At 42.6% G+C, this 21,837-nt stretch overlaps 1 protein-coding gene across 1 annotated transcript in view; it reads right to left on the bottom strand.

Annotated features, from left to right (window-relative positions):
- Nucleotides 1-89: 89 nt before the first annotated feature.
- Nucleotides 90-21,837, bottom strand: part of RASAL2 (RAS protein activator like 2) — a gene marked incomplete at its 5' end in the record, with an annotated part of 117,190 nt that continues 95,442 nt past the window's right edge. The window contains 4 exon segments of the mRNA XM_014583895.2: nt 90-5,088; nt 10,572-10,659; nt 15,210-15,412; nt 17,355-17,489. Coding sequence (XP_014439381.1) covers nt 4,924-5,088; nt 10,572-10,659; nt 15,210-15,412; nt 17,355-17,489 — 591 coding nt within the window.

Raw genomic sequence — 21,837 nt, 5'->3', positions numbered from 1 at the left:
ATTAATATTTAACCTTTTGGTTAATTGGGAATTAACATTTTCCCACTAGAAGTTTGGAAATGACATAAATACAGTATTTATTCATAAATATTTACACCCACACATAGATGAGGGAGGCCCCTAAAACACAGTTTCTTGGGAAATCTCTTGATAACAGATAAATCTGGTGTTAAGTCTTAAACTAAAACATTTCCTAGGGACAAATGAGGACAAATAACAACTGATTAGGAAATTAAAATGCATGCTGAGATGTGGGCAGAAAAGGCCATTCTCCCATCCTTGGCTTGTGCCAAGTCTTGCTGGGTAGTTTGCTGAAACACCTGAGGATGAACCGATCAGAATCAAAGCTACTTCTTCCTGGATCCTCCCCTCAGATGGGTGGTGTGCAACCTCCTGTGACTCCCCATGGTATCAGCTGTGATACTGTTCTTGAGACAATGTCAACCAAATCGATTTCAAGTCACTTTAACTTATATATACATATAACACATATATAGTACATTTTAAAAGAGGATAGAGTGACTGTCATAAAACCTAACCACCTAAAAACTCAAGAGAGTTCGGGAACTATTGCTCTATAAAATAGATGAACATTCATAAAAAGAAAGCCCTAGGAATGGTGTGTTTTATGTGGGTGTGTATGTGTTGTTGACAGAAATTTCCTTTCCCTATCTGTGTATTTGAAGAGTGGGCAAGGGATCTAAGTCCTCCTGTTTCTTTGAACCACTGGGCTACTGAGAAGACTGCCAGGCATGGGTCTTCTTTATATATATTCTATCTCATTCACATTTCTTCACCTTTGTCCTTCCTAAACTCAAGAGCATTCATAACTGAATAATGCCAACGAAAGAATGCTTCCACAACTGATAACAATCATTCCAACACACAGGGAGATTCTATTGAAAAAAATTCAACACCCCAACATCTCTTGCTTTTAAGAAACTAGTAAAATAAGTCCCTTTCAATTGACATAGTGATGAAACACAAAGTATCCCGGGTTCTGGGCCCTAGTTCCGGGGCGGGAGGGTAACCACTCATGCTAAGGCAAGCAGAAGATTTCATTACCAGACTTGGAAAGGGGAGGAAGACAGAGAAAGATCTTTTGGCTTTCCACATCTGTAGGAGAAGGTAGCCCCCAAAAGGGTAGCTGGAAACGCAGTGAAAATGAGTATGGCCTCTGGAGCGGTTGGGTCTGGCACAGTGACAAGTCTACTCTGGTGTCAAGCCTGAGTAGGACTCAGAGTCATAATGGAGTGGACTCCCAGGACTGAGGTAATCTTGAAGAGGGTTCCTTCCTTCCCCAAGCTCAGCCCCATGACCAGCTTCTTGAACTCCACACTGGAGATAACAAGCACTAAACCTAGACGGAGGCCAAATGAATACGAAAGCAAACTCGCTTGATGGCAATTGTCCTCTAGAATTTCCCAAAAAGAACTCTGCTCCCCAACCAGTGTACCTCTGAGGACGGGGTCAGAGCCAGGGCTCTGTAGAGCCACAGAGCCATAAACAGAGGCTGTGAGTAGACCAGGATCTGAAAGTGTACTCCTAAAGTTAGGCTGATTCTCAAGGGCATGTAGGTAATGCTGATAGTTTCAGAAAGGAACTGGTATCTTTCTTTCACCACTATAGAGAAAGGAGGAGGCAGACCAGAGAAAGTAATTCTGACCAGCTAGATACTAAGTGAAAAAAAGCACAAAGCTGCAGTAGCATGACGACCTCATTTGACCGCATGCCCCCTAAGGAGAGACTGCTCTTGACCCAAGCAGCCCCTTGGTGAAAGTGCCTGGGACACAGCAAGCTCTCCAGGGCTGTTCTATGAACAGGTGCCCATTCAGATCCTCCCCTCATGGCTTTTACTGCAGAGACTCAGAGACTGCAATGACCTGATGGAAGGGGAACCCTCTCTGCTGCTTCTCCGCAGAAAGCTTATTGCTCCAGTAACATAAACAGCAAATATATGAAGCTCTTTTCCTGAATCTTACCAATACCGTCCTGGTTAATGGCTAAGTCCAGTGGCCAGCTAGACAAACACTTTGACAGTACTTCCCCCTGAATTTCAAACTCCACTCCACCCTGCCTATCCTGAACTCCACAATGAGGGAAACACGTGTAAGACATGCCTATCTGAATCTATCTGCTTTTCCTCAACCACGTGACACAGAGGTCTGTGCCTATTTGTGTCAAAGACAAGCCAATTAAACACCGCTATAAAAATGATCATCTATTGCTGCATTTTTCCAAAGTTAAAAAAAAGAAACCTCCATGATAAGTTCTATAGATTATAGCATTCTCTAAAGAAACACTCAGAAAAAAAAAAATTTGAATAGGAAAAGGTTCGATGGACAATCTAAAATTTAACATCTGGCAACAACTTAACCTGGAGCTTACTTCTAATCCTTTCATTACTATTTTTTCTTTTCATTCAAGAGAACCTGATAGTAGAGGGTTGCATAATTTTTCCAACTATTTGGAGGCATTTAATCTTCTCATGGAGACAGCCCTCAAAGGAGCTCCCACAACAAAGTGAGATGTATATTGCATTCATCAAAAACACATTTGATTTTTAAGCGTCTCCTCAATTTCCAACATAGGTAATTTTCAGAACATGGGTAATTTTATAATCCATAAGCAACACTTGAGTGCTTCCAAACCTTAATGCAAAACATCACCCACATTACATACTTAAGGCCACCAAAACTGACAGTCCTATTTGTGGGTTTTCTGTGGCACACAACTGAAAGCTTTTACAAAGACTGGATCGAACATGGCTACAGCACAGAACAGCCACAAGCAAGGACAGATTCTCTTTCACATCCCTCTCCTCCAACAAAGGATAGATACCACTTCAGAATCAGTAACTCGTTTTCTTATTAATTTAAGGGATTTTGGCGAAAAAGTGTGCCCTCAAGTTTGAGGAAAAAGGTAATATTTGTTAAATAAATATTGAGAAAATACAGAAGTGCCAGAGCCACTGGACACGAAGCCTGCAGATCAGATAAGCACAGTGAGAAGCTACTGTGTAGATCTCTGTCTGGCACAAACTGACTGTTAGGAAGAAAGCAGGGGGCTAGGGGGCCTTGCTGAAATGCAAGGTCTGACACAATGATCTACCCAAGAGGGGAAGAGCTCCAGAGGTTGGAATGCAAGTCTGGGACTTAGTGGACAAGAGTCTTGGTGCTGGCCTCAGAATGTAAGGGGCATCCACCATATATGTTTTCCTGTTCCCTCGAAGATTGTTATGCAGAGACATTCCATGCAGGGGGTTCCCTGTTGGGGGAGGGTGGGGGGGGTTCCATCTCCAGTCTTCTAAAGACATTTCCTTCCATTATCATTTAAAATAGACATCAACTTACTTGAGAAACCTTGTTGCTTTCTCAATATAAATTACTGCTTAGATCTTGCTTAAAGAGATTCAAGACCCTTTTAACATTTTATCTGACAACACAGAAGGCATGAACTTTTCCTATTTGTGTAGTTATATGTACATATGTGTGAATATATATGTATATATATTTTTTATATATAAGGTTTTTTATAATGAATAAATTAATGAAACATTCCACACTTCTGATATTCAATGTTGCATTCGAGGTAACATTTCACACCTCTGGAAAAAGGAAATACACCTGTTTCTATGACTTTTTTCTGTCCTACAAGTCATGGATGACAATTGCTGAAACTGGGCCATTATTGCTAAAGCTACTAAGAACATGATAATAACGATTTCCTTTCCAAATGTCACTGAGGGGCTAAGAGGAAGAAGCAGCAACCTAAAAGTTAAAGATGGAGATAAAATTACCCTGCCCATAGTTTTGTTAGTAAAATGGATAAATTTTTTAAGCCAAATAAAATGATAACTTACAAGTAGAAAAATTTTTAAATAGGGAACATTCAGAGATTCCTGCCATGGTAAGGTTAGCCCTTTACGGTGTGGAAGAAAGGGTGTTGGCTTTGGGTGGCTTATGGACAGCATTCTGAATAACCCCGCTGGGGAGAGGAAACCCTGTTGGTGCTGATTACTCCCACCATGGGGAGGAAAGGGCAGTGAATGTGTGAAGATGAAGATGGTATGTACAGACACATTGTTACAGTTTTGTAAACTCTTAAGAGGAAAAGAACACCCTTTATTACAACTGGGGTTGAAAAATAAGCCCCCTATCTAAAACAGAAAATGTTCATCTGCTAGAGACGGAGGAGGGAACATGTTGACAAGAGTTCAATAGAAATCACTCTTCCTCAAGTCCAGTTTTGATGCAACAGCTTTTATCTGTGTCTTCTGAAACAGCGAATCCCTAAATAAGATTAGCTGTCCGACCAGAACCAGTTTTGATTGATCAGTGGGATGAATTACGGTTTCATATAGGTCTTGATATTGCATGTTTCCCTAAAGGGCAAAGGGGGCCAGAGTGGGGTTTCAAACTGGCAGGTGAATCCCTGAAAAATGCGTTCTGACGATGTCCTACGCACTCCCTGTACTTCTACCAGACGGACACTTGGGCTCTACCTACTGAACCACAGGCACGTTCCTCACTCACACATAATTCCTACTTCTCCTCTAACTGCAGTGCTTCCAACAAGAGGAAAACAATAATAATAAAAATAGCAATAATTAAAAAGGTAATCTACATTATTCACTTCCTTCTGGTATATTACAGCTGTATTTTCTGTACATGGCCCAGAACTAAGTTCCCTATGTACACAGAGACACGGGGGGAAGCATCAACCTTGAAAGTCTTTGCCATGTGCTCGCCGTGTGCCCTGAAAGACGAGGTTCCTTTCTTCCCTCAAGAGTTTCTCACCACATTGCCACTGTGAAGTAGCAACGTCCTGTAAACCTGGAAGAGGCTGGGTAAAGAGCTGAGGACAGGAGAGCCTTCCACTTCCTTCCGCCTCCTTCCACAGTGTGGCTAGCCGTCAGGCCCGTCAGCAGCTGCTGTTCTTGAATTCACCATTCTCCGTGATGGAAAGCTTGGTGGGGTTGGTGGGCGAGAGGCCGTTGCGGGCCTGCATGCTGTACCGCTCCTTCACCTGGGTCAGCGCGCTCATCAGCCTGGTGTTGGCCGAATCCAGGGACATGATCCGCTTTTCCTACAACACACCAAGCATGGCTTTATTCAGGCTACACGTGGGAGAGAACCCTGTCTTTACTGAATGACGAGTCCAGTGCTTTCTCTCAAACAGCAGTACGCATGGTGCTTCCCAGACAAATGGAACGTCTCTGCCTCTTTCAGTACACTGTCAGGTTCAGTAGCCCCTGGACCCACTGGGTCTCTGCTTATTTTCTGTTTTCTTTTCAGCATAGCAGGACTTGTAATTAATAACAAGCCAGGCTGTCACGCCGAAGTGACACCAGGTGTTAACTGCCGACTATGCAACAGAGGTGTCAAGTTGCCCACAGCTGAAGTGATTTTGGTCAAAACTGAAACATGGAAATTAGGTGGCAAAGAAAGAAGCACCAGAGGTTTCATTTCACAGAGGAAAAGTGCATGTGGTCTGTAGGCTCTCGCCCCAGAAGAGGGCATATCAGTCACATTTGGAAAGAATTCACACTGTGCTCAAAATTAAAACAATACATGGTGGCTGTTTAGAGTCACCAACAAGGTGAGGATGCAACAGCAAGAGGGGAAAAGGCAGCCAAAAGCTCAGACCAAGGAGTTATTGGAGTATGGGGAGGGAGACGTGGCTGAAGGGGGATGCCATCAACATGACACATGAGAACGAACAGAGAACACAGGCTCCTAGACCCATTCCAGCTCAGAGTTACTCCAGGAAAGCTGTCCAATGACAAGATTGCTTTCATTTTACTTTTGAGTCTCTGGAAAAAAAAAAGCTTCAGAACCAGTATTTAGAAGTAAGGGTCATTAAATACAAACACACCAAAACCCCCCCCAAAAACCAAGGTGGGGGGAAAGACAATCAAAGGGAAAGTAGGAAGGACCATCTAAATTAAAAAAAAAAAAAAATCGTCATTCCATCAAAACATTATCAGTTCACATGACTAGGAAGGACACTCTAATTTTAGCTTCAGCAGCTAGGTAAGTCATTCGAGACCCTTTCCAACATGAGGCCCATACTTTTCAGAAATCAAGTTGATGCAGAGCAGGACAGTCTTTACCTACACCCATGACCTTAAAAAGAAAACAGCACCTGGGGGACAGCCCCGAAGCCAAAAGGAGCTTTCTTATTTGAACTTTTGAATTTGCCCAGGGAAAAGCACAGCACGGTTTAGTCAAGATCAGGTCCAGAGATGGGCAGGAGGGCTGAGGGAGGACGCTGCTCCCTACGCTGGAAGCAGCAGCTCTCTCGCCCCCTTACAGCACTGCACCGTAGGACTGCGCAGCCAGGAGCCTGGGAATCTAGGTTAACCATAAGCAACTGCCACATCGAATGATGCTTCCCTTTAATCTCCTCCTTTGCAGGGGTAGGAGCGGAGTCTAAATGGCAGCGGTGCTGGTGGTCATGGTTTCAAAAGCATGACAAGGAGTCTACCTTACATTTACTAACTCCTTTCCTGAAGGAGAACTCAGGTGGTAAGATACACCAAACCAGCATTAACTAACCCACATCTAGCATAAGATACTCTTTGAGTATCTTATCTTGGGAAGGTAACTTGTTTTAAGAATTAGGAAAACTCAAAGAAAGGGAGATCTGCTCAGGTTTCTAATAACAGCTATTATTTATAAGAAAACTACAGTCAGTGGAGTTTTCTGGGATAATAAGTATACATCTTTTAAAAGCAGTAGGTAAGGACTGGCCTGTGGCTATCAGAAAATAAGATATAGTAGCCTTCCATGGTTAGGAATGATTCAGAAGAAAAGGTATTTTGGAACTGGAATAAATGATAAGGACCCAATACTAGGGAAAGCAAGGCTTTCCAGGGATCATCTAAAAAAAATCAGTTATTCACAAAAGATTACTTGATTCTTGAAAGGTTAAGAGGGCTAAAAATGACTGTAACTACTTATTGTCAACACAGGTAACAATGGGAGCCAAGCAACCCCCCTACTGAACAGCCCAAGCTGCCAGGTGAAGAAACTCCCTTTGTAATTTTGCCATTGCCAAACACTCAAAATAAAAAGTAAAAGAAAAAAAAATTAAATAGAGCCTTCTGAAAGTCAAATTGGCAAAAGATGCCCTGACATTTCAGCTCTGCCTAAATCGGAAGGCACAGCCATCTGCCCCAGCCTGCGGGAAGGACCTGGATGCGGGGAGTGGAGGAGCTGGAATGTGTAGGAGGCCAGTGCGCCGGCCAGGGCTGGGAACCGCTCAGCTAGAGAAGGGATGGGTTTACTTGCCTGTTTGCATAATCTCATCTCCATTTATGACCTGTAATTTAACACAGCGGAGACATCACTTGCAACAGTAACTAGGCAGCTGCTTTGCTTCTCATAGGAGGAAGCCCTTTTCTGTTCTCCATCTGAGTCATGTAGAGAGATGCAGGGTGTCACGGTGTCTCCTCAAGCTCGGGGGTCAAGGTGGCACATCCCTGCTCTGCTATTTAAGAAATGGTTCTGCCATTATTAGGAGTCCCCGTCCAAGGTACAGGGGCCAGGCTGGGTGACTCTGCCACTCACCAAGGGAGTGCTCATCGTTCTGTGGTTCTAGTTAGAAAGTAGCTAATGCAGGCCTGTGCCTTGCAGCATGAATTGACTCAAGGAGGGGGAGAAGCTGAATTCAAGGACAAGCCTTCCCTGTGGGTGTACAGGGCTGCTGAGAGATGAAAACCAGTTCCCTGGGCAACTGCGTGTCAGTGTGAGGAGTGCTGGTTTACCTCTAGCATGAGGAAAGCAACTACACTCATTTCAGGAACATTTTGTACTACCAGTGGCACCAACACACACGTCAGGGACATAAAAGAGTAGGTCACCTCTCTGGGAGCTTTCATCTCCCCCTCCCAGAAACAGAATGTAATAAATGATGCCAGAAGGGCTGCTCCATCAAACACTCAAGAAGTAAGAGTTATCCTTATAAAATGAAGGATCTGATATAGAAAGTCATTCATTACAAAGGAAACAAAGGATGTTCACAGTTTTTTTGCTATAATATGATTTTAATGTACCAGTAAGTCACCAGCTAGAATTGAAAAGCCCTGAAGGACATAATTCTTTAAAAAATGTTTTTAGTTTTTTAAGATATGCATTGTGCATATACTACTAAGGGGTCTAGTGGGTTCCCCAAGAATTCTTTAGGGATCCACACTGGGTCTCTGGTAGAATAGTTTATTATATAGTGATGCCTGTGTTCGAGTAGCCATTCGTTATCTTTAAGCAACCCCAGTATGAACTGGTCGTTAGTGGTCCTTGATGCTCAGCCATCAATGGAAATAGGTGGTAGAGATTCATGGGAGGTGCTTCGGTTCCATCAGAACAGTCCTGGGAACAGAACCATTTGAAAACTACCATCCTGAGGCATGGACCCAAACATTCACTAGTTTAGTCACACCCCGGGATCTGACAGTGACACAGTGACTGCAGTTTTGAGAATAACACTTCTCCCATTCCTACATTATGACACCTTCCTGGCCAGCTGCGGGAAGGACCTTACTCTCCAGAGCTTCTGAGCCTTGATAAGTCAGATCTCCTCTTCAGCATTCCTTTCCTATGCTACGACTTCTGCTTCATACTGCCCTGGATGTGAGAGTAGGGGCAGGGTGGGGTAGAACTCTTCAGAAGCTAACAGTAAGGTGGTCCTGTCAGCCAGTGTGCACTGAGCCATAGGTGCACATTGGTGGTGGCACATCCAAGCCTCTCTTTTTCTTTTCTTTTCTTTCTTTCTTTCTTTCTTTTCTTTTTTTTTTTTCTTTTGAAGTTTTTGCTATAGGGAGTGTGTGCTCACCAGGAAGACAGAGTGAGACAGACAGAAAGCAAGAAATCACTCCCCAGAGGGGATGGCCATGCATCAATTCCTTCTCCTCCATTCTCCTCTCAGGATCTTGGGCACACACGCACACACGTGCACACACACACACACCTGGCGTGAGTTTAAGCCACCGGGTCTGGGACTCGAACTGTGGTCGACTACGTGGGAGTCTAGCAACATAGCCATTACGTCAAATGCTGGTCCCCAAGCCTCTCTTCTTAAAGACTGAGTTTAGACCAGCTGTGAGTATTAAGGAGACCTGTTTTATCTCAGTATTCTGAAATTTCCTCCTGGTAGCATTAATAGAACTCTCCCTTATTTTAATTATTGTATTGAAATTACAAAAGTGAAAACTTATCAAAGCTAGTTTTCCTGACTAAATTGCCTGCTATATCCAGGCTCTTTAAGTTTCTGGGATGACTTTTATATATGTGTAGTGACATGGCCTTCTCTTACCCACTTTGGGGACACTAGTAAGATTTTTTATCAAAGGAGCACATAAGATAATTACAGTAGACTCTTTTGCTTCTTAGTAGATCTAACTATTCAGAAACTAGAGAGTTCAAGAGTCCAAAATATTTTGGGGAGCCAGGCTGAAAGAGAGCATCACAACTCTCTACTTCCGAGACTAGGTGTTTGAAGGACTAGCAGGCCTTCTTCCATGTTGTCTTCTTCCCATGCTATGATTTCACCATCACTCTCGGTTACTTTAAGAAATAAACCCCATCCATGCCACACTGACCCTGTAAAGAAACTAGACTATTGAGCGCATGTTTAAGAATACTGGGGTCTCCAGCATACACTGACTACTGGCCAGTAAGTTCAGAAGGAGAACATTTGTGCACAAGGTCCTTGCTCTCATGTTTATTTCACAGCTTAGGAGTGAGAAATGCAAACCTTGCTGGCTTGTCTTCAGGGAGATGACACATTCAGTAGCTAGACCAGCCACTATCAAACTATGCCTGCCTTTTGTGATTTGTTTCACTCTAAGAAACGCAACCATATTTTGCATTGTGCAATGAAAAGGGGTTAGAAACATTTCGGTCTCCTGGACTTTGCTCTGGTCACTGACATGCCCCTGTGAGGTGCTCTTGTCAGCCATCATTCCATGGTGTCACAGGCGTAAGCTACAGTGAGCAGAGACCTAGGTTCTGAGTCCATCTTTTCTTAAAGAGGTTCTCTGAGCACAGTGCCAACGAAGAAAGGCAGCCAAGCACATTTCAAGCAGCAATGCCAAACCCTGACCAGAAGAGTAACAAAGAAAGGTGCCTTCTATGACCTTGTCTTTCCCCTGCAATTCCATTCCTGTCTGGGGCCAGAGGTTGATGGCAGTGGACAGGACCGACAAGACCACTGTGTGTGAATAGCACAGCCAAGCAACGGGCAGTGGAGGTCACAAGCCAGACACATGCGATGCACTTTCCACAGCTCCCCCCTTCAGCGCAAACACCACTGTGCACTAGGTGGAGATCTGTCAAGCAACTGCACTATGCATACTAACACTTCGCTAGGTTCACAGACTTGTCACCAGTGAAAGAAAGGTAATGGAACAGAGGTCACATAGAAGCTCACTGAATCTTCACAGGCTGATGCTGAGAACTTTCCAATGACCCATTTTCCAGTACCTGCCTTTGGCATTTGCAATGGTGGGAAGTCAGGAACTCGCAGTTATTATAAACAAGAGCCTTCTAGGAGACTTAGAATCTGCTTACCTGTGCATCAATTATCTTCTGCTTTGCATCAATAACTGCTTGCATTTCAGCATGATCCTTCTTCAATTCCTCTTCCACAGCCATTAGCCTAGAATGTGGCAGGAGTGAGAAATGAGCATCTTCAAAGAGAGGGCCAGGTGATATAGAGAATTCAAAACTCAAAATTCATCGTAAATCGAGCTTTCCATTCCTTGCTAATGAAAGACCTGCAGCCATCTTTTCTTCCTTCTCTCCTACCTTGGAAGAAGACAGCCAAGGCTGACTATTCTATGCTTGGATCCCATACACTTCCACCTCCTTTGGAATAGTAGTCCCATAATTATATCCTCCATTTCCTTTATTTCTGTTTTTTAAAAAGTTTTATTTGTTGGGGCCAGCAAATGGCGTAGTGGTTAAGGTGTTGGACTCCCATATGGTTGACCGTGGTTCAAATTCCAGACCCAGTGACTTGAAACTCATGCTGGGAGGGTGTGCATATGTGCTCAAAATCCTGAGAGAGGAATGGAGGAAGAGGGACTGTGGCATAGCCAATCCCCCTGGGGGGTGATTTATTGCTTTCTCTCTCTCTTTCTCTGGGGAACATGTGTTCTTTAGCAAAAACAAAAACAAAAATACCCCCAAATGCTCTCTCTCTCTCTGTCTTCAAAAAAAAAAAAAACAAAACAAAACAGTTTTTTGTGTCTGTGTGTGTGAGAGAAAGAGAAAAAACAAGAAATAACATACTGACAGGGTCCAGAAGCTGCAATCTACCCTCAGCCTCAGCCTGCCCAGAACATGGGCAAATGTGTATATGGCATACTCCGGAATGTCACCTGACATGAACCTGAAGTCTTCCTGTGTAAGTCAACCTCTCAGAGTGTTGTGTGTTGACACTGCAACACTATCTGGCCCAACCCCAAGTTTATGAACATATATACAAAAAAACTACCAAGAGTCAAAGCCAAGTCCAGGGAAAGACAACAAAAATTCCTTTTGGTGTGGGTACAATACTCTGGTAGCTTTCTCCTTTTGTACAGAAAGCACATCTGAGAGGGAAGTCATGCTGGCTTTCACTGACTGTGCCTGATTATTGTTGAAAGGCAACCTCAGGCTTTCCTCCCATGGGTCTATTTCCCAGGCTCCACCAAATCCAGCTGCTGATGCTGTATATGGAGACTATCTAACTTATACAGATCTTCTGTAAGGCCATTTCTAAAATCCTTATTGTTTCTCAGAAATTCCTCCACTACTCCTCGTTGATTTGAGATCTCTTCAGGCAACACTTCTCGTTCTCCTGTTTGAGAATACAGCTCTTGCAGTTCGTCCTTTAGCAATTCTGCTTCTATTTCATTCACTTAGCTCCTCTCACTCAGGTATGTTTCTGTTTCACATCCATACCAGTCTGGCTGATCTTCCTTGGTGATGTGAATAGCCTAGTCAGTTGTCAGCTGTTCTATTCTGGAGACATGCCTGAAATCATTCAGAAAATTTGGGACTGGGCCAGTCGATGGTGTGGTGGTGAAGGTGGCTGGATACCACATGGCTGACAGCATGGTATGAGTCCTGACTCAGTGGCTTGAGAAACATGCTGGGCTCATGTGCCCCAAATCCAAGGAGGGTAGAGGAGACAGGACTGCAGTGCGATCATCCTCCTGGGGAGTGCTCTTTCACTTTCCCTCCATCTCTTTCTCTCTGTTTCTCCAGTGTGCACACATGCCCTGTGGCAAAAACAAAAGTTTTTTTTTTTTTTTTTTTTTTTTTTAAGTTTTGGATCTTCATCTGAAAATCTGGAAGCCACACAGGAGACACTTTCATCTCTGAAGAATGCATGATCTCATTACGACACTTAATTGTCTCTGTGACTTTCTTTCAGTCAATCATGAAATGAACACAAGAGTTGTTGAGACTCTTCATGGCATTCCTCAGGTCCTCTTTTGTCTGCTGGTCCTCAGGGCATGAAGGCTCTGGTCACCTCCCAGATGGCAATAGGTCAGTGGCCTGGTTGGCCCTTTCCCCAGTGCACATCTCCATTTCTGTTGATGTGATCTCTCCGGATCTCCTATTCCCACCTGTTTCCACCTGACACTGAGGCTGAAACCAGCAGGCAGGCAGCTGCATTGTGAATAGCCACTGTGAGCTGTATGGGGGCCTGGGTTGGGGATCTGTGGTAAGCACGGAGTAGGGGAAGGTGAGCTCATCATGACTGATGAAGCCCTGCAGGCAGCTGTGCAGCAGCAATGGACAGTCTTCACCAAGTTCTTGTACTTGGCACAGTTGAGGCACATGCCAGGCTGGAAATGCCATGTCCAACTTGGGCTCAGGAAGCTGCAGGGTGTAGGTCATGGCAGACAGTCCTTCTCCTTCATTGGACCCTTCTTCAGCATAACTTATTTCATCCTAAGGTACCAAACTAGCCAACAAAAACCAATTGATGCCCTCTTTTTTTAAAAAAAAAAAATTTTAAAGATTTTATTGAATTTTATTTAATTTATTATTAATTTATCCATTAATTTACTTAAATTTGACCAGAGAGGGATAGACACAGAGAGAGAGAAAGTGAGAAAGCAAGCCACCAGGTCTGGGACTCAAACTATGGTTGGCCATGTGAGAGTCCAGTGTCCTTAACCACCACACCACCTGACAGCCCTTACTAGGTTTAGTTTCTTTTCCATCTACCGTTCATATCTTAACTCACTGATGTTTAACTTGTGACTCTACTCAAATGGCTCTAGGCAAAATCAACAATTACATTCATATTATTAAAACAACAAACCTTTTCTCCCCTCCAAACACTTGACCTGTCCATAGCATCTGACACTACTGAAGCACAGTTGATGAATATGAACTCTGGAGCTCAGCTTCCTGGGTTCAAATCCTTGTGCACCACTTACCATATGACTGAGGGCAGGTGAAGAAATCAATCTACTGTCTGGTTCTTTATTCGTAAAATATGAATAATAATAATGCCTATCTTGGAGGTTATGATGAAGATTTAACAAATTTTTATAGTGAAGTGCTTTAAAAAGTACCTATCCACAGGGCCGGCAGGTGGCATGGTGGATAGGGGTGCTGGACTCCCACATGGCCAACCACGGTTCAAGTCTTGGACCTGGTGGTTTGCTTTCTCACTTCCTCTCTCTCTCTCTCTCTCTCTGATCAAACTGGAAAATAATAATGATAATAATAAATAAAGTTAAATAAAATAATTCTTTGAAAAAAACAAGTACCTATCCATAGTGAACATTATGTAAATATTTAGAAAAATTGATATCTGTGACATTCTCTCTTGCTTCTCTCACACTAAAGATATCTATTGAAGCTCCTTCCCATAGTTTTGGATTTCTTTTGAAAAACTAAGCTAGTCTTTGATATAGGATGTTTAGATTTTTAAAAAGTTTACCCATTGATTCCCTCCATGAGAAAGAGAGACAGAGAGAGAGGCACCCCTAATGGAGTCTCCATACTATGATCCACCCCCATCCCAGATCATGGCACACGTATGCACACCAGTGTGTACAAGGAGACCCCAGGATGCAAACCTGGGACCTTCTCAAGTGGGTCCAATATCACACAGAGTGCCTCAAACAGTTGTGCCTCCACCTGGCTCCAGTTCTCCTCTCAGACTTCTCAAGTGAGCCAGTAAGGTTTTATTTTTTTCTAATTGTTATGGTTAAAGAAAAAAGACCACTTTCACCTTCATGGGACGTGCCTCAGGTTTCATATTCAGTATATTTGAAGAGAGACAGCCAGTCATCCATCTGTGTTGAGTACCACACGATATACACAGTTGCGAATGGCTTTTGCTGCCATTCCTTGAGGATTCTTCAAGTCCCCACCCCACCCCTTTGGATCCTGAGCTAGCCTCCATCTGCTGCACAGGGATGCTGACCTGCTGATGATGCTCTTCATCTGACTGTCTTTCTCCTCCTGCTGCCTGCGGAGCAATGATAATAATAAATAAAGTTAAATAAAATAATTCTTTGAAAAAAACAAGTACCTATCCATAGTGAACATTATGTAAATATTTAGAAAAATTGATATCTGTGACATTCTCTCTTGCTTCTCTCACACTAAAGATATCTATTGAAGCTCCTTCCCATAGTTTTGGATTTCTTTTGAAAAACTAAGCTAGTCTTTGATATAGGATGTTTAGATTTTTAAAAAGTTTACCCATTGATTCCCTCCATGAGAAAGAGAGACAGAGAGAGAGGCACCCCTAATGGAGTCTCCATACTATGATCCACCCCCATCCCAGATCATGGCACACGTATGCACACCAGTGTGTACAAGGAGACCCCAGGATGCAAACCTGGGACCTTCTCAAGTGGGTCCAATATCACACAGAGTGCCTCAAACAGTTGTGCCTCCACCTGGCTCCAGTTCTCCTCTCAGACTTCTCAAGTGAGCCAGTAAGGTTTTATTTTTTTCTAATTGTTATGGTTAAAGAAAAAAGACCACTTTCACCTTCATGGGACGTGCCTCAGGTTTCATATTCAGTATATTTGAAGAGAGACAGCCAGTCATCCATCTGTGTTGAGTACCACACGATATACACAGTTGCGAATGGCTTTTGCTGCCATTCCTTGAGGATTCTTCAAGTCCCCACCCCACCCCTTTGGATCCTGAGCTAGCCTCCATCTGCTGCACAGGGATGCTGACCTGCTGATGATGCTCTTCATCTGACTGTCTTTCTCCTCCTGCTGCCTGCGGAGCCGCTCCTCACTGTCCTCCAGCCGGGTCTTGTACTCCAGCAGCAGCTTCTGCATCTGCTGCTCCTGCACCAGCAACCGGCGCTCGTACTCCTCCAGCCGTCGGCTGGATGCACGCAGGCGCTCCTTCAGTTTAGTGATTTCTTGTTCGTACTACAGCAGACGGGAAGAGGCACCGAAAATGGACAAGAAGAGAAAAGTTAGAGTTATGCTGGTTTTAGGAATCGAACATTGGCATTCTTATGTAAGCAATGCCAGGCAGCGTAGCTGGCAGCCAGGCCCTCTGCTGCCTTGCCAGTGTTGTTTCAAATTAGCAGGTGGCATGAATGCTGATAGAGCTGTGCTTCCCTTCCAAGATGACGTTTGAAATTTTAACTTGGCTTTCCAAATTCTGGAATTTTATATCCCCCCCTCTCCACATTAAACTACTAGCCACTACAAGTGACATCCAGTCTATGGAGGTTTCAAATGGAGGTGAAAAAAAGATCAAACATTTTGAAGCCTGAAAAATCACTTAAGCCAAAAGCCCCCGTCTGCAGAGAACAAGGTTTTAGTAGCATCACCTGCACTGCGGGATCCCTGACATACCTTGGCTAATCAAACTGCCCTTCCTTACTCAACTAGAATTAGTCCTTTAGAGACAAGCAACATCGCTATGATTCAAGTCACTAAATCAAGAACTAGAATTTTATGGCATAGTAGGCTCTTCCTGCTTTCTCCTTAGCAATAAATAGTGTAAACTATAAATAATGTAAACTATTCAGGTCACAGGACTAAGCAAAGGCCTACAAGCTCTCTAGGGCTGATAAATATATTGCCTCCTGGCCTGTTTCCATCATGTGGTTCATCTCACTTTGGTGCTGTTTGTGTTAACATGCATGTCTGTCTGTATTCTAATGAGCTTTATACAAATTCGGTCATTCAACTGGTTACATGTGTATGAAGTTGCTGTGGTTATGGTCTGAGTACACTGGAATGTAAAATGTTCTAGGTAAGGTGAGAAGTATAAGCTTTTCTCTAGATGGCCTATTTATATTTGTTGCATAATAAAATACAATATATTTCCCACATAATATCATCTCATTTATTTGACAGACAACTAGTTATTGCTTATCCAACACCATGGTTCTAAACTATGCTTGTTAACCCAGAAAGTCAAAATGAGAATTTTAAATGACAGTTATTTATTTTGTTTCTTTCTTTGGAGGGGTTTTTGCTATAAGGGCATGTGTGCTCGCCAGAAAAACAGAGGAGACAGAGAGACAGAAAGTGAGAAATCACCCCCCTCAGGGGGGATGGCCATGCCACAGTCCCTTCTCCTCCATTTTTCTCTCAGGATCTTAGGCACGCATGCACACACGCCCAGCGTGAGTTTAAGCCACCGGGTCCAGGACTCGAACCGCGGTCAACTACATGGGAGTCCAGCAACATAATCATTATGTTAACTGTTGGTCCCTTAAATGTCAGTTTTGAAGACGCAGACTGCACTATTAAGCATAACTTGGAAGTATGCTGATAAATAAGCAGCAGCTAGTTGTCTGGTGTCAGTTAAGTTCAATAATGCTATAAATAATGTCAAGGTTTGTTTTTATAATTCTTTTTTCCTCTATGTCAACTTTGCCTTATAAAAAGGCAAAACAAACAAAAAAATCAAGCAACAGATAATGTTCTTTTAAGAATTATCTACAGGGCTAAACAATCTTTATCCAGGAAAGGAAGAAGAAACAAATGAAATAAAAAATTTTTAACCAGGTATAGAAAGTGTAGTTCTGATGTAATTTTGGCTTTGGCTAAAACTAACCACCAGTTTACAGAAACACTAAATATTCACCTAAAATAACTTGAAATAAATAGCAAAATATCACCCAGATTAAAGTACTCTACACAAAAAGCAATACTGCTTCCCCTCACCCCAATATGAGGGACATTTCCCTCATATATTCACATACAGGCACTATTACACACAGAAATGTAAGTGATGGTTAGCCTAAGAGGTAGAGGTGAAGAAGGGGTGGGGAGATTCTTGGTTAGATAACCCTTCAGTGGCCCATCACTTGTGTGGGCAGTAAGTCAATAAAGACAGACAAGGTTCTACCTTTTCAGCATGCTTGGCTTCATCTTGATTTTGCTCAGTTTCTTCTACATCCTCTTCATATTGCCCATTGTTCAAAACCCAGGCTGCTGTCCTTTCTACTGGGGACATTGTGGCAGAGTCCACAGGTGATTGAACCTGCATCGGAAACAGTTATTAGCAGTGGCCAGACTAGCTCAGGGGTCTCAAAAAGATGAAATTTGTGGAAGCCATAACTGTGATCGCTCAGTTGCCCTCACACCCTATTTATGTTCTTCCATGAGCAAGACAGACAAGAAATTCTGCAACCCAACAAGGTCTTGACAACGTGACCCACCCCGCAGCTTCAAGCTGCCCCTGATCATGGGCACACACATGCTCAATGCACACAGTCTCCAGACTCAAACTAGCAGCCTTCCTCTGTGGGTCTGCCTTGCAGAACATCATGTTCTCCTGCTGCCACTGCCAGGCCACTCCTCAGTTTTAAGTAAAATTTATTAATGCCAAGGTTAGGGATGAGGAAAGAAAATATCCATTTGTGTAAGAACAAACTTTTCTGAATAGAAATTTGTCTACATTACATCTAAGGAACATCTTTTTCTTCCCTCTAAAGAAAGGCAAAAGCTTTCTGCTTAAGTCAGAGAGGATCAGGGACCAAAGAACTGATTAATGCGAGCCAACTTATGAGGTGCCCACTTACATATTAGAAGGCATAGATAAATGAATTAGTCACATTAACCATTACAAGAGAGAAGGACAGTGGCATTGGTTATTTTTATAGAACACTGACTTCTGGTTAAGACCACTCAGTAATCCATATTTTAGACCAGAAAATTTCTTGATGAATATAAGATGAAAACGTTGAATTCTGGACAGTCTAAGGGATATCCAGTTAGGATAGCAAGATATCAATATTTTCTAATATAGAGACACAGAGGGTTAAGAATCCTGGCATTGAGTGGCAACTCTATTACTTAGATAAATCACTTCTCTTAAACACTATTTTCCTAATCTACTGAATAGGGATATCATTGTCATAACCACCACTACCTGTCCTAACCAACTCATAGGAAGTAGTTAGGAGTAAATAAGGTAACATAACTGGAAGGTCTTTTGAAACTAGAGTGCTATAGAGATACTAGATGCCAGTTGTTACTACATTTATGTTAGAAAACTAGCACTGGATATTACAGTTTATTTGTTTATTTTAATTTACTAGAGGGCATGTGTGCTCAGCAGAGAGACAGAGACAGAGAGAGAAGAGAGAGATGAAGTGCCCCTGATGGGGTTTGGTAATGCCGCAATCCCTTCTCCTTTATTTCTCCAACCTGCCAAGATTTGGGACATGCACTCATATGTGTTCAGTGTGTTTTTCAAGTTGCCAGGGCTGGTATTCAAACCATGGAGCTGGCCATGTGAGATCCAGCTCCCCTAACCACTAAGTCCCAGGGTCAGTTCTATAATTTATATCAAACTATCCATCACTGGTCCTCTCTCCATACATAGTGTTGAAAATATACATCAAATTTTCTTTTTCTGACATGCCAGACAGAGAGAGATAAAAATCACAGACAAGAGAGACAGAACAAGGCTTGATATGTGAGTTAGCCTTTTATAATTAAATAGGATTTGTGTTTTGAGGACCAATACTCCATAATTTTGTAACTACAGAGAATTTTATCTCCCAAACAGAACTGCATACTTTTAATAATTTTGATATTTTGAATAGATACAAGTTAAACTCTAGATTTTTTAAAAAAACGTATTTTGGGGAACCAGCAGTTAGCGTAATGGCTATGTCGCTGGACTCCCACGTAGTCGACCGCGGTTCGTGTCCCGGACCTGGTGGCTTAATACTCACGCTGGGTGCGTGTGTGTGCATGCCCAAGATACTGAGAGGAGAATGGAGGAGAAGGGATTGCGGCGTGACCATCCCCCCTGGGGGGTGATTTCTCGCTTTCTGTCTCTATGTCTCTCTCTGTCTGTCTGGAGAGCACATGCGTCCTATAATGAAAATCTCTCCAAAAAAAAAATAATAATAAAAAAAATATTTTGATGTCCTTGAGAGTCAGGCTAGCTGAAAAATATTGGCTGTAGAGACTGAAAGGTTATTACATATGGCCTGAAGACTGAAACTACACATGCTTGAAAGTAATATGAGGGCATTTTGTAAAGGTTTGAAGAAGACCTTTGTTTAGTTGATTGACAAACGGATCACAGGTATGTATCAATAAAAATGTCTTTGTGCTTCAGGATAGATGTGTGTATCTAACACACACACATAAGCACTTATGAATGAACTTCTGGAAATTCCTTTTATAAAGTTGTTCTTTCGTGGGGTTAGCAGGTGGGGTGATAGTTAAGGTGTCGGACTCCCACATGGCCAATCACAGTTCAAGACCCCAACCTGGCAACTTGCTTTTTCACTTCCCCTCTCTCTCTGTCTCTCTCTGGTCAACTTAATAATAATAATGATGATGAAGAATAAAATAAATAATAATTTAAAAAAAAACTGTTTAGTCTACTGTATCAAGAAACACCTGGGGACCAGCAGTTAGAGTAATGGCTATGTCGCTGAACTCCTATGTAGTTAACCACGGACCGAGTCCCAGACCCAGTGGCTTAAACTCACATTGGGCGAGTGTGCATGCATGCCCAAGACTCCCAGAGGAGAATGGAGAAGGGATTGCAGCGTGGCCATCCCCACTGGGAGTTGATTTCTCGCTCTCTATCTCTCTGTCTCTCTCTGTCTTTCTGGTGAGCACACACACCCTATAGCAAAAACCTCTCTCTTGCTAAGAAACATCTGAACGTGGCTTAAACTTTAGTACCCTCAATACTTTAAATAAAGACTATCTCCAGCTCCTCTATGGTACGCTGGTGTGATTCTTATACAGTATTTCATTTATTTGAGGGCCATTTTCATTACTTTTGTCATACCCGTCCTCCATATCATTGATATTTACTTATTTATTATATATTTTTTTCTTAACAAGCTATTTATTTAATTTTATTTATTATTATTATTTAACTTTTGCTACAGGGCATGTGCACTCACCAGAGAGACAGTGAGAGTGAGTGAGTGAGAGAGAGAAAGTGAGAAAGCAAAATGCCAGGTCCAGGTCTTGAATCATGGTTGGCCATGTGGGAGTTTAGCTCCCCAACTACCATGCCACCTGCTGGCCCCTTATTATGTCATCCTCCCCCCTTGTTATATCTTTTTTTTTTGAGAGGTTTTTGCTATAGGGTGCATGCACTCGCCAGACAGACAGAGACAGACAGAGAGATAGAAAGTGAGAAATCACCCCCCAGGGGAGGTGGCCACGCCGCAATCCCTTCTCCTCCATTCTCCTCTCAGGATCTTGGGCACGCACACACACGAGCCCGGAGTGAGTTTAAGCCACTGGGTCTGGGACTCGAACTGCGGTCGACTACGTGGGAGTCCAGCGACATAGCCATTATGCTAACTGCTGGTCCCCCCCTTGTTATATCTTTTAAAACAACAATTTTTAGTGAGCTGAGATGATGTGCTCAACAATATCTGTAAAATCATAAGTTTGATGTTATATATATATTTACATATTAATAGTTGTACTTTCTAAAATGTATTAAAATAACTACATACTTAATTAAATAAATACCTTGCATATACTGAAGAAACTTTGAAAAATCACACTTTGGGAACATTGACCTATAGAATATAGTGCCACCTACATAAGGAAGATAACCAACCACTCAAAAGTTATGAAGAGAGAAGAAGCCAGGCCTTCAGAAGGAGGTTCCACATGGCTCCTGTGAACTAGGCAGAAGAAGCCAGGCCTTCAGGAGGTTCCACATGGCTCCTGCTGTGAACTAGACTGAATTTCAAGACTACTGATAATGGAGCATCCAGCAAACAAGCTAGTGGTAGGGAGCCCCCCCAGCCTTCTATCCCTATTTCTGTGTCTCTGTATCTGTCTGTTCCTGCTTGTCTTTCCTTTTTTAATAATTTTTCATTTTTACATTTTTTTTTAAAGGCAAAGTTTTTCTCTTGCTCCCAGCTCCACCTTTTATCTTGTTAATTATCGCTCTGGTCCGCCACCCAGGCAGAAGAAGCCAGGCCTTCAGAAGGAGGTTCCACATGGCTCCTGTGAACTAGGTATTTCCTGTGAACTAGGCTTTTTCTGCCACTAGCTTGTTTGCTGGAGGCTCAATTATCAGTAGAATGTCTTCATTTCTCTTGTGCCCTGTAATTTTCTATTTTGTGATTTATTTTTTTAAAAAAGGAAAACAGTAATTAATTTTTTTTTTACTTTTTTTCTCTTTTTGTTGTTGTTTCGCTCTCTCTTTTTCATTTCTCTTTTTCTTGTCTCTCCACTCTCCAATATCCATTTAATGTGTTTTTAGAAGGATCTAAGAGCATTGTAGCTAAACATCCAAATACTAATAGGGTTAAAATATTCCTCAATATCTACTGAATCTGCTGCACCAGCGATCACAACAGAATGGCAAAGAGATTCTAGATCAC

Source organism: Tupaia chinensis, unplaced genomic scaffold (assembly GCF_000334495.1).
Source record: "Tupaia chinensis unplaced genomic scaffold, TupChi_1.0 Scaffold000074_1, whole genome shotgun sequence".
NCBI lineage: Eukaryota > Metazoa > Chordata > Mammalia > Scandentia > Tupaiidae > Tupaia > Tupaia belangeri.
Note: the sequence above shows the minus strand (reverse complement) of the source record. Positions and strands in the feature narration are given on the sequence as shown.